We start from the raw sequence: 14,577 nt of genomic DNA, 5'->3' as shown, positions 1-14,577 counted from the left end.
AGTTAACTTCAAAACTTTTTTTGACATGTAAAACTTCGATTTGTGTAATTAACCGTCCGATTTCCCGGGACTTTTGCATTATGTAGGGACCTGTGGAGGCACACGGTGTCGCTCCTGACCGTGAATGTAAGAGGATGCCTGTCGCACTCTGGGACTTTATGCTCCGCAAAAGCATGGCTTAACTACAGAGCGAGAGCTGTCTGTGAGAAGCGCAGTCTTCCGGATGGTGCGCTTTTAACATTCTCTGACAGCATACAGTCTGAGAGCATATACTGTCCTGAAGAGTACTGAAAGTACAGGTAAACTAAAGAGCAGCAATGAGTCATTTGGTCAATAAAGGATCCATTTGGATCTGTGCTTTTTTTTGTTTATTGGATTTATCCTGCGGTCAGGTTGTCTATTCTGTCACTGAAGAGGTGAATACTGGAACAATTGTCGGGAACATAGCGAAGGATCTAAAGCTTAACACAGAGGAACTGGAGTCACGCATGTTTCAGATTGTTTCTGGATCTAAAAAGAAATTTTTTGAAACTAATTTAAGGACTGGGGATCTGTTTGTCAGCGAAAGACTTGACAGAGAAGAGCTTTGTATGTCAAATCAGAAATGTTCTTTAAACTTAGAGGCGATTGTCCACCATCCGCTCAGTATGTATGGCTTTCAGGTTAATTTGTTAGATATTAATGACAACGCTCCTTATTTCCCCACAGAGGAATGCATTTTAAACATTACTGAAGCTGCTTTTGAAGGAGACAGATTCTCTCTACCTTTGGCACATGATGCAGATGTTGGTATTAACTCAGTGAGAAGCTACAAATTGAGCGCAAACGACGCCTTCTCTCTCGACGTGCAGCGAGGAGACCAGAGTGTGTCTGCTGAGTTAGTGCTGCGGAAACCTTTGGATCGAGAGAAACAATCGGTGCTTCAACTAGTTTTGACAGCGGTGGATGGAGGAAAGCCTCCCAAGTCTGGAACGCTGCAGATAACAGTAAATGTTATGGATGTCAACGACAATACGCCAGTCTTCAGTAAACATTTTTATAAAGTTAGTGTTTTAGAGAATGTAGCTTACGGGACGCACGTTATCGCACTTCATGCCACAGATTTGGATGAAGGCACAAATAGTTATATAGATTATTCATTGGTGGAGCATGGCAAAGCGCATGCAGCGGACGTTTTTGCCGTTCACCCTGTTACTGGAGAAGTCACAGTGATAGGAGAAGTTGATTATGAAGAAAATTCAGCGGTTGAAATAAGGGTCCAAGCTACGGACAGAGGAGTTCCCTCGCGCAGTGCACAGTGCAAAGTATTAGTTGAAGTTATAGATGTTAATGACAATGTACCAGAGATAACAATGACCTCAGTAGTGAGAGAAATCCAGGAGGATGCCAAGCCTGGAACGGTGGTTGCATTAATAACTGTTACCGACAAAGATGCTGGGGGTGCCGGACAAGTAAATTGCTTTATTATGAAAAATATTCCATTTAAATTACACTCGGCGTATAAAAATTACTACTCATTGGTAGTTGAAGGTCCTCTTGACAGAGAAAACATTACACAGTATAACATCACCATCACTGCTGCAGACGAAGGGACTCCGCCCCTGTCTAGCATCAGTAGTGTGACAGTTCACATCTGTGATGTGAACGACAACGCACCAAAATTTCCAGAACCCTCACTTAATGTTTACGTGAAGGAGAATACTCCGGCGGGTGAATTCCTGGCGGCAGTGCATGCGCATGATCCAGATATTAACAGCAATGCGCAGGTGTCATACTCAATGATAGAAAGCACTAGGGAGAAAACGCCCTTAACAACGTTTATTAACCTGAACCCCATAACTGGTGAACTATACAGTCTGCAGTCTTTTAACTACGAGGAGATTAAAATGCTTCAATTTCAAATTCAGGCCTCGGACTCTGGGGTGCCTCCTCTGACTAGTAACTTGAAAGTGAACTTATTCGTCCAAGATGAGAACGATAACAGTCCCATGATCCTAGCCCCTTATGCTGACCCTAATTCTGTCAACACCGAAAGCATTCCTTTCTCTGCTGAGGCAGGTTATTTTGTTGCCAAGATCAGAGCTATTGACGCCGATGCGGGCTACAATGCGCTGCTCTCCTATCATATAATTGAACCTAAACGTACCGACCTTTTCCAAATCGGTACAAGCTCTGGAGAAATGAGAACTAAGAGACGAATGAATGACAATGATCTGAAAACTCACCCGCTTATAATTAAAGTGTCTGACAGTGGAGAACGTTCTTTGTCAACGACTGTGTCGATTGAAGTGGTTGTTGAAAAAACTGATGATATGCTTACACCACTGAAACATAAGCCGTTAAAGAAGGAGCGTTTTCCAGAGATAAATCTGTATCTCCTCATTGCTATTGCATCGGTTTCAGTCATGTTTTTGTCAAGCATCATTATAGCGTCAACATGTCACAACAGACACGGTGTTTTAAGCAGGTACTGTGCCCCAGTGATAACGCGCTCTGACGGGAGTTGGACTTACTCAAAATCGACACAGGAGTGTGACGTGTACTTCAGCTCAGACACACTGAAGAGTGACATAGTGGTTTTGCCTAAACAGTTTTCTGCAGCAGAAGCGGAACTCATCAGTGTTAATGAAGGGGACAGTTTCACACGTACACAAACACTTCCTAATGCTGAAGAGGTAAGAGATATTCCTGGTATTAGCTGTTGTTTAGGTCACCCATGATGAATACATGCCTCATGCTTTTTGTTCGAGTTGTCATGTTCATGTTCTTCACATTGATTTTTGTCCATGGCAAATACCAATGCATACATCACTTCAATAAAAAGTGTCATGAATAATTCATTTCTGTCTGTTCTCATTTGAAATAAGCCACCATGATACATTTCAAGCTGCTAATGGGTCATTTCTGATAAATGACCAGAAATACTTCAAATAGGCCTAAAAAGCCACAAGTATGGTAAAATATTTGATAAGCTGATATCCTAGGAAGACAGTTAAAACGGTTCCTTGAGAAACTACAGTTATGTCATGTCACAGTGTTCTTGTTTTTACAAAAGTAGTAAGTGTATGTAAAATAAAATTCTTGTAGTATTGTAATACTTTACAAGCAATTTCATCTTTGAGTGATTGCTATAAATGGTACCCAGTGAGCACACATAATGTATGTGAGAATGACGCATGATGAGACAGTGGTTACTTTGGATCACATCTCCCTGTCACTCAGAACAGACAACGGGCTGTTACAACAAACTTTACTCTATCATTAACTACAGCAGCTATGCACACAGGGATTTGGAAAGCAGGCATTACAGGACCGATTGGTGGAGAGTGAGTGAGCATGCATGTCTGTGTGTGTCAGTGAATCTGCAGGTAAAGACATACAGATACTCCTGTTTATCAAATGTAAATTCTCCATGATTGCACACACACACTGTGAGCAGTGAATTTGTCTCTGCATTTAACCCATCCAACACACCAGTAGTGAACACAGACACAGGAGCAGTGGGCAGCATTCCTTGCGCCCGGGGAGCATTAGGATTAAGTGCCTTGCTCAAGGGCCTGGGAACCGAACCAGCAACCCTCCAGTCACAAGCCCAGTTCTCTAACCTTTAGACCGCGGCTGCCCATGTTTTATAACTGTTTGGCACTAGAAACATTAGCACGCCTCACAGTTCTATAGTATATCCTACACGGAAAAAGCAACACATCATCTGAATGTTCAGTAACACCGTGCTGCCTTGTTCTGAGTCCGCAACTAGTAAAATAAGACCTATGTCCAATGTTGGTAAATACATCCAGAGAGCAAAAAGAGAATGTCTGTCATGACACCATTTGCTGTGGCTTAGTGAAATTACCTGTAAACATGCATGCACACACATTTGCTTTGAGTTAAATTGTTTGTTTCAATTAAAGTTTAGCTTCAGTAACAGACTGAGCTGTTAGCTATCAGTTAGTTAGCTTACTTCACTTTACAAAATGATGATTTAAGCTAGCACACAACGGTGAGCAGCAGTCCACTCAACAAGGTTTTTAGGTGATGCAACACATTGGCTCCAGAGTCCACATATTCTGCTCACTCATATTGGTTTGGTCTGTTGTCACTGTAGCTGTCATCAAAAAGTTAGGATACCCTCTGGTCAAACACTGCCACATCAAAGAACTGACACATCAAAGTACTGAGACCATGGCAGCGGTTGACAGCAGCGACTATACTGGCACACTAAGCAGTTCAGATCGCACTCGCAGCAAACTGGCTAAAACTTAAACTTCTTCACAGACTGAACAGAGACTGTGAGTCCAATTAAATAAAATTTTATCACGATAAATCGGTATTTCTAATCTATTTTGTGGTAACACGATGTCTGTCTGGAATTAATGTTTATCACACAGGGAGGCATGATATCCACAGAACAAAACAATCTACAAAGTTTTTGCTCTCATATTCAAATCATCATGTATCAGTTTGATTCCACAGACATGTTCCCAAAACGTTAGGCCTACTCCAAAAGACAAAACTTAATTTGTTCAGTTCAGAACAGAGCAACAAAATAAAAAAATCAAACAAGTTTTTTTTTTTCTCTCTCTCTATTAAATACTTAACAGACACTGCTTTATTTGTTTTGCTGTGTACAAACCTTATCAGATAAACGCACAGCTCAAATGCTCAATAACAGTACTATAACTATTAAAGGAAAACAACTTCACCGAATTGCAAGGCTATGTGATGCAGGAGTCAAAAGACAGTGAAAACACTGGAGAAATCTTTAGAATGGCCACCACAACCAGCATCGACGATACCACAATAAACGCAACTAATGTGAGCTGATTCCACAAGGTCAAATTTGTGCACTTTAGTAAATTTGTGCACTTCCTGAAGTTCTGTATGGGCCAACCTCCCTCATCATGGTCTCTCGTTTTGCCTTGATCCACAAGTCTACTCTACAGCACCCGAGCAGGTTTTGATGGTGACAAGGATCCATTTAGGGATATGATGATGGTTACAAATGTAGACAGCGTCCATCGGTGAGAACTTCCTCAGCTTAGCTGTTTTGTCACAATCAAATTGCTGTTCCATTTATTTCATTGTTCAGCTTTCATCTGCTTGCCCTACAGGCACCAGTGACTCAAAGATTGAATGAATTCTCCTTGACATTAACATCTCATTTGCTGACATGCCAGTATTAGCTTGTGGGTTGATTTGATAGCTGAACAGGAACCTTGAGACTGTGATCTCTACTGTCTCCCTGCATCTCTCTTTTTGTTCACTCCTGGTTTCAAGCCTTGGATAACTCTCTCAGCCAGACTTTCTGTGGACTGATGGAAAAGTGCCATGATGATTTCGCGAATGTCATTCTGTAACATGAATATTCTGAATTTGGTTCTTGTGAGACAACTCTTATTGTTCAACACTAGGATTAGGAAAAGGCTATTCCCACTGTAACTTTGCCTTGTGCAGTGGTGATGTGATGCTAAATAATTTGTTGGGTAGACGCCAGTTAACTTAGAATGAGCATCTACGAGCATAAGGAGAATCTAGCTTCGGAAAGGACTCCTGTAATCCACAAGAAGATGGAGTGATGGTTTGCAGGGCCATTTCCAAAGGTGTAATAGTGCATGCTCTCATACCTTCTTTTTTTTTTTTTTACACTTGGCACAACTGCTGATATTTCATTTCACTCACTGGTCCATATTTGTCTACCAGACATAAGCAGACACTAAACAGACCTGTCATGTGAGACGTTCTTAGCTGTGGCCAGTGCAAATGTTTTGGTATTATAGTCCTCCCAGCTCTTTTCAGGGTGACACATGATCAGTATTGCAGTCAGCCGATTTGTATACTTAGGATTAATTGTCTGGAGCAGAATGGCAGTGTTAAGTGTCAGTGTTGCTTGGCTGGCTAATCTGTTGTCGCATACTGGTGTGCATTTAATACAGTGACATCTGTAATATTCATTGAGCTAAAATGCAATTTTACTTTCCGTTGTTTTGGGCATACTTTTCAGTTTGTTTGTTTGCCTGTGTGTGTGTGTGTGTGTGTCTGTGTGTGTGTGTGTGTGTGTGTGTGTGTGAGTGTGTGTGTGTGTGTGTGTGTGTGTGTGTGTGTGTGTGTGTGTGTGTGTGTGTGTGTGTGTATGCGTGCACGTGTGTGCGTGTGTACCATGTCTTCCTGGGGACTGAAAGTAAAATAGTGTAGTCTGACAAAGTTGCCTTGTGGGAAACAAAATGCAGGTTCCCACTAAGAGAACAAGGTTTTTCTAAACTATTTTGTTGTTATTGATAAAACTAAAAGTGTCAAAACATTTCTCTGATTAAGGTCTGTGTTACGGTTAGGGATAGGCTAGTATTCTTACAGGATAATGGGAGTCGATGGGAAGTCCCCATTAGGATATGAATAAAGGCTTGTGTGTGCATGCGTGTGTGTGTGTGTGAGTGTGTTTGTTTGTGTGTGTGTTTGTTTGTGTGTGTGTAAGCATATTAGCCTGCTTTGTTTTTGTTTTGAGGTTTTTGTTGTTGTTGTTGTGGTCTTGGTTTTGTTTTTGTTTTAGTTTGGTGACTATATATGTAGCTCAAAGTGGATGCTAAATTTATTGCAAATAATGGTTGTTTGGCACAGTTTAGTGAAAGTTTGCACAGTGGGGATAGAAATGGGTCAATTTATGAGGATGACACAGGGAGAGGATCTCAGTATTCTACTGCTTTACTGTGCCTCTCATTCATAGTGTTTCCCAGTGGTCCGGTTCCATGGTTTATTGTGCAAGTCCTTGACAGAGGACGTGGATAATGTTCTCTGTGAAAAGTGTCAGTGCTTGGTTCCACTTTGTCCAGCTGGCAGTGGGAGATATATGGATTAGAGTTCAGTGGGTCTCTGGGCTGGTGGGATTGGCCAATCCCACCTGTATTATACGGAGGAGTCTAGAGGTTTCACTGACTCCTTAAAAAAAGAAAGTGCCGCGTTACTGTGCTGAAATGCTTGCCTGAGCGCTCTCTCTCTCTCTCTCTCTCTCTCTCTCTCTCTCTCTCTCTCTCTCGCTCTCTCTGTTTCTCCCATTTTATCTATTCTCCCAAGATTTCCAAATCTTGCACTGATTAATTCTCTCACCCCCCTAAAGTGTATGATTCTTCTGCTGAGTTTCCTGAGATTCTGTGGAGATACTCTTATGACTGTAGGTCTATGCCTAGGGCGTTCAAACTTGTTCTATTTTTAAGTCTCAAAATGAATAAGTCAGTAGTCTTTCTTTCTTGTTATGCAAATTCTATGTATGTGCTTAATCATTTCATCCATTTGGTTATTTTGTCAGCATTATATTGCCTAACTAGTGCAGTATATTACTAAGGATGACTTTCACAGTGGTCCGTCTAAGTAAGATATAAGCATGACTTTTTTATAAGCCGTTTGTATATTTGTGTATATATACATTACACTGAAAAATATTTGAACCATATATGGGGATTGCACTTTTAGTTGTAGTTGTGCAACATCCTGTCTGTACATTTCTTAAATGAGTCTCACAAATTCTTTGAAAACAGTTCAATTCTTTGACAATATTTTTCACATTCATTATATGTCAAAATGATTCTGAGTATTTTGTGAATGCTGCATTTTGCTTCAATTTATTTACCCCACACTATACATTTATCATTACATATACATCATCGTTAAGGACATTTATACTGCCATAATGTGAGAACATAGTGTCCTTTATTGGCTCATGTGGGATGAAGGCTTACATTTACCTTGAATAATGGGAAAAACATAGTTTTGTCGTTTCGGCAGCCTATATTCTCTTACACTGAAATGATATGAGAGAAGTGGATGTGTGTGAATTACATTACATTCATTTTAATTCTGTAACATACTGGAATGTATACATATTAAATACTCAGGTTCCAATTTCATATTCATAATTCAGCGACTGGGAGTCCTTGCTACGGCAGCACAATAATAGTTACCAGCTCTGGATTCATGGCAGTATGTGAGTTGACTGAAAATCAGGTCAGATTCTGGGCTTGGTCTTTTTCTGGGTATGGCTGCAGGTGGCAGAATGATTCGAGTGGCGCAAAATATTTAAGGACAGCTCTTTGGCGCCCTCTGTTGTTGTAAATTCATAACATTTGATTTCACTGAGGGTATGGGATTATATCTGTAAATGTCTTATGTCTTTTTTTGCCACTAGAGGTCTGTATTTTTCCAGGATGTCCACATACAGAATATGTGACATTCCAATCTGTCTGTCAAAATCCCGACAGTGAAATTTTTATGACATGTGATCCTCTTAGCTTTCTGTGTACAATGTCTATTTCACTGCTGAATATTCACCATATGGGTGTATGTGTGTGTGTGTGTGTGTGTGTGTGTGTGTGTGTGTGTGTGTGTGTGGGTGAGTGTGTGTGTGTGTGTGTGTGTGTGTCCAAAACAAAGTCATAGCAGGGCAACTCAGTATTGTTTATTTTCTAAAATAAAATCGTCAGAGCAGCACTGCAATATTACTCATATTGTTTTTGTCTAAGGGGAGATAAAAGGGGGACTCGGGTATTTGACTTCCATGGTTGAGTGACTAAGAGACGTAAAAGGAGAGACAGGTTTGGCAGCGCTGTGGTCATTGCTCACCCTGAGCTGAACTCTGAATATATGAGCTGAAGCTTGCAGGCTGAGTGACTGAGTATGGAGATTTAGCAAGGGGAAAGGACCCAGGTGGACTCTCCTATCAATGCACGAGGGACAGCAAGTGTGCATCCTGAAGCTGTAAATAATAACAGAGCTGTCATACATGTGGGAGAGACACTGATGGAATGTAAACAGGCAACAGGCACAGCAATTACTCACCGAACAGCCCGTAGAAAGCCTGAGCTCAGCGTCGAGCGTTCTGATGCCGTGATCCAAGTCGCATGAAATGCAGGTCACATCTGGAAAAAAAAACACAGGGCATGAGAGAGAGAAAAAGAGGGGGAGAAAGTGAGAGAAAGAAAGACAGACAGACTGAGAGAGAGAGAGAGAGAGAGAAAGACAGAGAGAGAGAGAGAGAGAGAGAGAGACAGAGAGAGAGAGAGAGAGAGAGACAGAGAGAGAGAGACAGAGAGACAGAGAGACAGAGAGAGAGAGATGAGTGATGCCTGCAGTGGACTTGCCCTGTCTGTTTGCCCTTGCTAAGGGCATTGCTGTCGCAGGGCTGTCTGTGTTGGCTCTCTCAGATGGGTGCACCTCAGCTAAAATCCAGCACACTTACATAAGCACAGGCGCGGGGCTGAGGCAGGTCACAGATTTTGTCAAAGATTCTGTTGAGAGATTAACTCCAGTTTAGAAAACTTCCCTTTTCACTAAAAATCCACAGGCTAACTTGTAGTACATCAGGATAGAACTCCCGTTTCTCAAAAATGTAAATAGAAGTATTAAAATTAATAAAGCATCTGTATATTCCAAATGGGACTCAACACCTTCCTTACTATACAAGCCATGTTTATCATGTTTTCTGTGAAAATAGGTTGAATACATCTATTTCATTTTACGTCAGACTGGGGTAATTTTATACCAGGCCCAGATATGTGCCTCTAGCTAAAATACTCTTCTGTAAATGTCATTGATTTGTGACTACACACAGACACAAAGCTGCAGAAAAGATATGCAGGAAGTATAACTCAATGTGTATTTTGTCAGTATTGTTTTTATCTCGGTCTGTGTTGTTTATTGAAAATGCATGTAGGATAGCTTGTTTTGCATTGAGAATGGAACTCTTTTTTTTTTTCTCTCTGTGTATGTCTCTGTATGGAGCAGGAGTTCATAGAGGGTCAGATGCTGCAGGCCAGAGAGAGAGAGAGGAGATCATCAGTAGCCTGCAGTACTCTGTTTTTGCCTCGGTTCGCTCTGTCTGGTGCCCTCCTCCCTGATTTGGATGCCTCTGTTATGGGTCCTTAGTCTTGAAATTGAGCAGAGGGGTCAGCTCTGCCACACTCAGTCACGCACAGTGCTCTCGTAAATCTGTAAAGTCGTTATTAGCCATTGTGAGTGAGTCATTATCCCCGTTTACGCTGTGGGCCAAACCTGGTGTTTGAACTTAGCTCCTGGGCCAGGGAGCATTTACACTGTATTGGGCTAGGCTTAAAGAGGGCTTAACCTGGAACCTAAGCCCTAGCAACAAGCCCAGCTCAATGGTCAGCGCCAGAGGTCCAACACCTGGAGCTCACACACCATGATGAATGGTTTACACTTTCTAGAAAGAGGCAACTATCTAACTCTAGCTAACTCTAGCTAACGCTAGCTCATAACAGATAATATCACATTACATTAAATACAAAAACATGGCAAATGGGGGGAGACAACTTTGGATAGCATACGAGAAAATGGTGCTATTGGAAAATTGGGGTAATGAAAACATTTAGCATCAGTTTGAAGTTAGCCAGTTAGTTATGGATTATGCATACCATTTGCCTGAGTCTACGGACTTTCCTTATCTTTCTTAGTAGCAGTTCATATGCGATACGCTGTCTTCTTAGTTTTAATGCGGTGGCTTCATCTTGTATGCGATGAGTTATGCTTACATAATGTAGCACCGTAATAACAAGGAGGAAGACAGTGTTTGGCTCCAGTTTTTTGTTAGCTGTTGTTAGCAATGTTTTGTTTATCAGTCCATTGTGTCTCTATGGTTGTGAATTTTGCTGTTGGTTACATGGCCCATAGTGTGAACGCAATAGGAACTCTAGTCCTGGTGCTTGTAGCCCAGGAGAAAGTTCCTTGGCTTATGTTCCAGGGCTGAGAGCCCACAGTGTAAAAGGGGCTATTTTTAGTCACTATGATTGAGTGCTCAGAATCTTGCAACATTTGGTGATGTATCAGTTCTGTAGCAAGTGCTGATTAGATTTTGTTTCATTTTCCCTGAATTTATTCAAAGGTGTCATAACCTTCATGCATTTTTGTAATAATCCAGTTCTTGGTCATGAATGTCAACTATACATAGGCTACCAGTTCATTTTACATACCCATGAGCTCACCAAAAGATTACCAGCATTAATAATAATACGCTCATTACAAATCAGAATTCAATTTAATGAATAAAGAACAAGCGTGTCTGTTGGTTGTCACTAAACCTTTAGAAGAACGCCATCACTTTCTCTTTAGACTGTCAGTTAGCTTTCAACAGAGATTCATCTTGACTGTATGCAGCAGCAGCAGAAGTGACTCATTTAAAATGTGCATGTATCACAATTTGCACCACACAAATAAAGTTAAGGATAACAATGGTTTTAAATGTCAACAACTCTGCCTGAGGTTAAGAGAGTTTGAACACAATACAGATACAACACAGTGGAAATAGAAAATGATAACTGAACAATGTATGAGTACTGCTCATTTCCCCCCCTCGGGTATATGGTAAAATAAGCATCTAAAAGATCGTCAAAGTAAAACAATCACAATGCAGGACTTGAATTGGTCATAATGTGTATTATTAAGCATAAAGAAGAGAAAATGTTTCAGACAATATTTCAAATTTGTCTCAAATGATACTTTTAATAATAGTAAAAGCAAAATTGTCCAGCAGTCCTATGACAAAGTATAACAACTGTCCTAACTCAACCAAAAACACGGGAATCAGTCAACCAGTAGTGAAGATGGTTCCAGCTGGTCCAGAAAGTACATCAGTCCATCAGTAAGTTTAACTGGTGAGTCCAACAGTCCAATTGGTCGGTCTGTCCGTGAGTCCAGCTGGTTAGCCAGTGAGTCAAACTGAACATTTCAATCACGTGTGTCTGACTGAAGATGACTCTTCCTTTTTCACTGCCTTTTCACACTAAGCACCTACCAGCCCTACACATTTTACATTTCCTGGCCAGTTAGCTTAACACTTCAGAAAAACAACTCACTAGCTATCTCATTTTCAGTATCAGCATGCATAAAGCCCAACTAAAATATATAATATTATTAGGACAAATAACTACTTACAATACCTTTGACCTTACCAAAAAGCATGAATTGCACAGAATCATAAAATTGATCATTACCGGCATTATCTTCAGATTAGTTAGCTCAGAGATTCTAGTAGCAATAGCAAATAGTTTTATGCCTAGAATGCCATCACTGAACTCTTCACACTTCTTCTACAAAACAAACAAACGAATGAATGAATGAATTGAAAACAACAACAGCAAAAAACATTCAGAAGTGTACGTCTGGAATCATAAAGCATTCTCAGTGTATCCATTACTAATAGGCTACTGGGGGTTTGCAAATCCCTGGGGGTATGTGGTGGCACAATAGGGGGTTTGTAAGGTTGTGATGGAAACGTCAGTGTCAAACTAAGTCCAATTAGTTAAAGTCTCAAGGGGCCACTTGAGGAAAATAATTTGGGTTGGAGGAGTCCAGCTGACAAAAAAAAGGTTGGGAACCTCTAAGATTTTTAATCACTTAAACCATTTTTAAGTGATTAGTTCACGTCATTGTATACTCTTATTTTTTCCCTAATATCCAGTAGTAATAAATCCATAGACAACAACTTTATGATAGCATGACACCATCCTTAATATCTAGGCTATACCTACTTAGTGTATAAAACCGTAAAGACAAGTGGAGTGTGATTTACACACAAACTGATGTTGTTGTAGCTCATTGACATGGCCGAGAGTTCATTTAATTGTGATGAAAAACTCTATTTTCAAGTGTGTAATTAAGGACAGGCTTATTTCTAGTTGGTGAAAGAAGGACCGTCGGTAGAGAAAAAGCACCAGGAGAAGATTTATTTTTGCTCACTCTCAAGTGACCCTGTTCACATGAGCAGAGCACACCCATAGGTGAAAAGTATTGTCCTAATATTTTTAATCATACTGTTTTTTTTCATTTAAATGATTAAATCCATTTACATATTCTTTTCATGTTACATTTATTGGTGTTTTATTTGTTTGTGAATAAAATCTTTGGTCCACACATCATGTTTGGTAGAAATAAAGTTTGGTATTATTATTTTTGCTTGACGTCTTCCAGTACAGAACAAGACATAGTCTGCATAAAATATTAATATACCTCATAGAGTAACTGAAATTTGGTAGTATTAAGGCAATGTGGGATATAGTAATCAAAACAGGGCCACTAAATAGTCTACTCAGTGCCAGGGGTAATAGTAAAACCATAGTGCTCATGCTTTTAATGGTAATTAGTGTACCAAAAGTTTTTAATATTTATCTACATACCAGTTTTCCCACAGTTTGCATAAGAGTTCATATGATCAAGTGCATCACTGCCAGCTGCAGAGTGACACTGTTAAAAATCCAACAAAAGTCTAACAGAGATTGAAGAAACTGATAGAAAAAAAGTAGAAAACAGAAGTAAGGAAACAAACTCTCCAGTAACAATAATCTACATGCACAGTGACAAGAGAAAATTCTGGCACAAATGAAAAGTAGAGTAAGTTAGAAACTAAAGCTCTTGCTTAAACTTCATGTGGGCAGAGATCCTTTTGTGACCCTCTGTCATTGAATACCAGCTAGAAATTCTGCTGCAGTGTTGAGTCGGCATATATTACCAATCACTTTCTTTGGTCCATCCCAATCAATGTCATACTTCTCTGTGACCTTGAGATATGTTTGTGATGTGCCTTAGCGTGCTTTGTCACTTTGTTTTGGAGATATTATGAGGTATGAATATGTGGTATAGTTTATAAAGCAGATTTTTTTTTTTTCATCTCCAGTTATGACATCAGTTGTTAGATTAAGCACAATCATGGTTAACTATGCAAAATGTGTGTGTGTGTGTGTGTGTGTGTGTGTGTGAAAGCATATTAACCTGTATTGTTTTTGTTGCAGTTTGGTGACTATGTATGTAGCTCAAAGTGGATGCTAAATTTATCGCAAATAATGGTTGTTTGGCACAGTTTAGTGAAAGTTTGCACAGTGGGGATAGAAATGGGTCAATTTATGAGGATGATGTGATGTGTGTGTGTGTGTGCGTGTGTGTGTGTGTTTGTGTCTGTCTGTGTGTGCATGTGTATTTCTTCATTTTTGTAGAAAAGGGAGGCAGATTTTTTATTGTAAGCCTCCTTGAAGAGGTCTCAAGTTCGAGTCCAGTGTGAGACTGTGTTTGTCTCTCAAAAAATGCAGGTTACATTTAGTTATCATATCAGTAACTTTATTGACATTTCAAGTTTTTATTGTGAATCAGTTCCTCTTGAAAGATTGCTTGTTGAAGTTTAAAATCACTGGGTTATCTGTGAAATGATGTGGGTGGTTCACTTTAACTTTATTTAGGAGGTTCACATACCTTTTATGTGGATTACGTCTGCAGTTACCAGCAATCAAGGTGATTTACTAAAAGCTTAGTGACATTCCGAACACAAGGTGATTATACTTTGCTGAAAGCTTAACGGCATTCAATGGACGACCTTTCGCTCCATTCATTACCTGTGTAATCATTTATAACAGGTGCAGTACTATACATTCAGATAATCTGTTGGTGAAGTTTTGAATAGATAAAGATGAACCAGTGCATTTGTAGTCGAAATGTGTGACCGGTTACGCTTCTTTCACTTTTGCGGGTGTTGAACATATGGTCATCTTTATGCAATATCAAAAAACAAATTCTTGCAAAAATGCATGAATA

General features: G+C 40.0%; 1 protein-coding gene across 1 annotated transcript; it reads left to right on the top strand.

The window, feature by feature from the left end:
* Window positions 1-317: 317 nt before the first annotated feature.
* On the top strand, window positions 318-2,720 carry LOC115828218 (protocadherin alpha-2-like). The gene has a single exon (XM_030792175.1). It carries the CDS (start codon window positions 318-320, stop codon window positions 2,718-2,720), a length of 2,403 nt encoding a protein of 800 aa, XP_030648035.1.
* Window positions 2,721-14,577: the final 11,857 nt, after the last annotated feature.

This window comes from Chanos chanos, chromosome 15, assembly GCF_902362185.1.
Source record: "Chanos chanos chromosome 15, fChaCha1.1, whole genome shotgun sequence".
NCBI lineage: Eukaryota > Metazoa > Chordata > Actinopteri > Gonorynchiformes > Chanidae > Chanos > Chanos chanos.
The sequence above is the reverse complement of the archived record's forward strand: the minus strand, read 5'-3'. Positions and strand labels throughout refer to the sequence as shown.

Coding starts and splice junctions, on each gene's coding strand:
- LOC115828218 (XM_030792175.1), top strand. CDS start 318: ATGAGTCATTTGGTCAATAAAGGATCCATTTGGATCTGTGCTTTTTTT.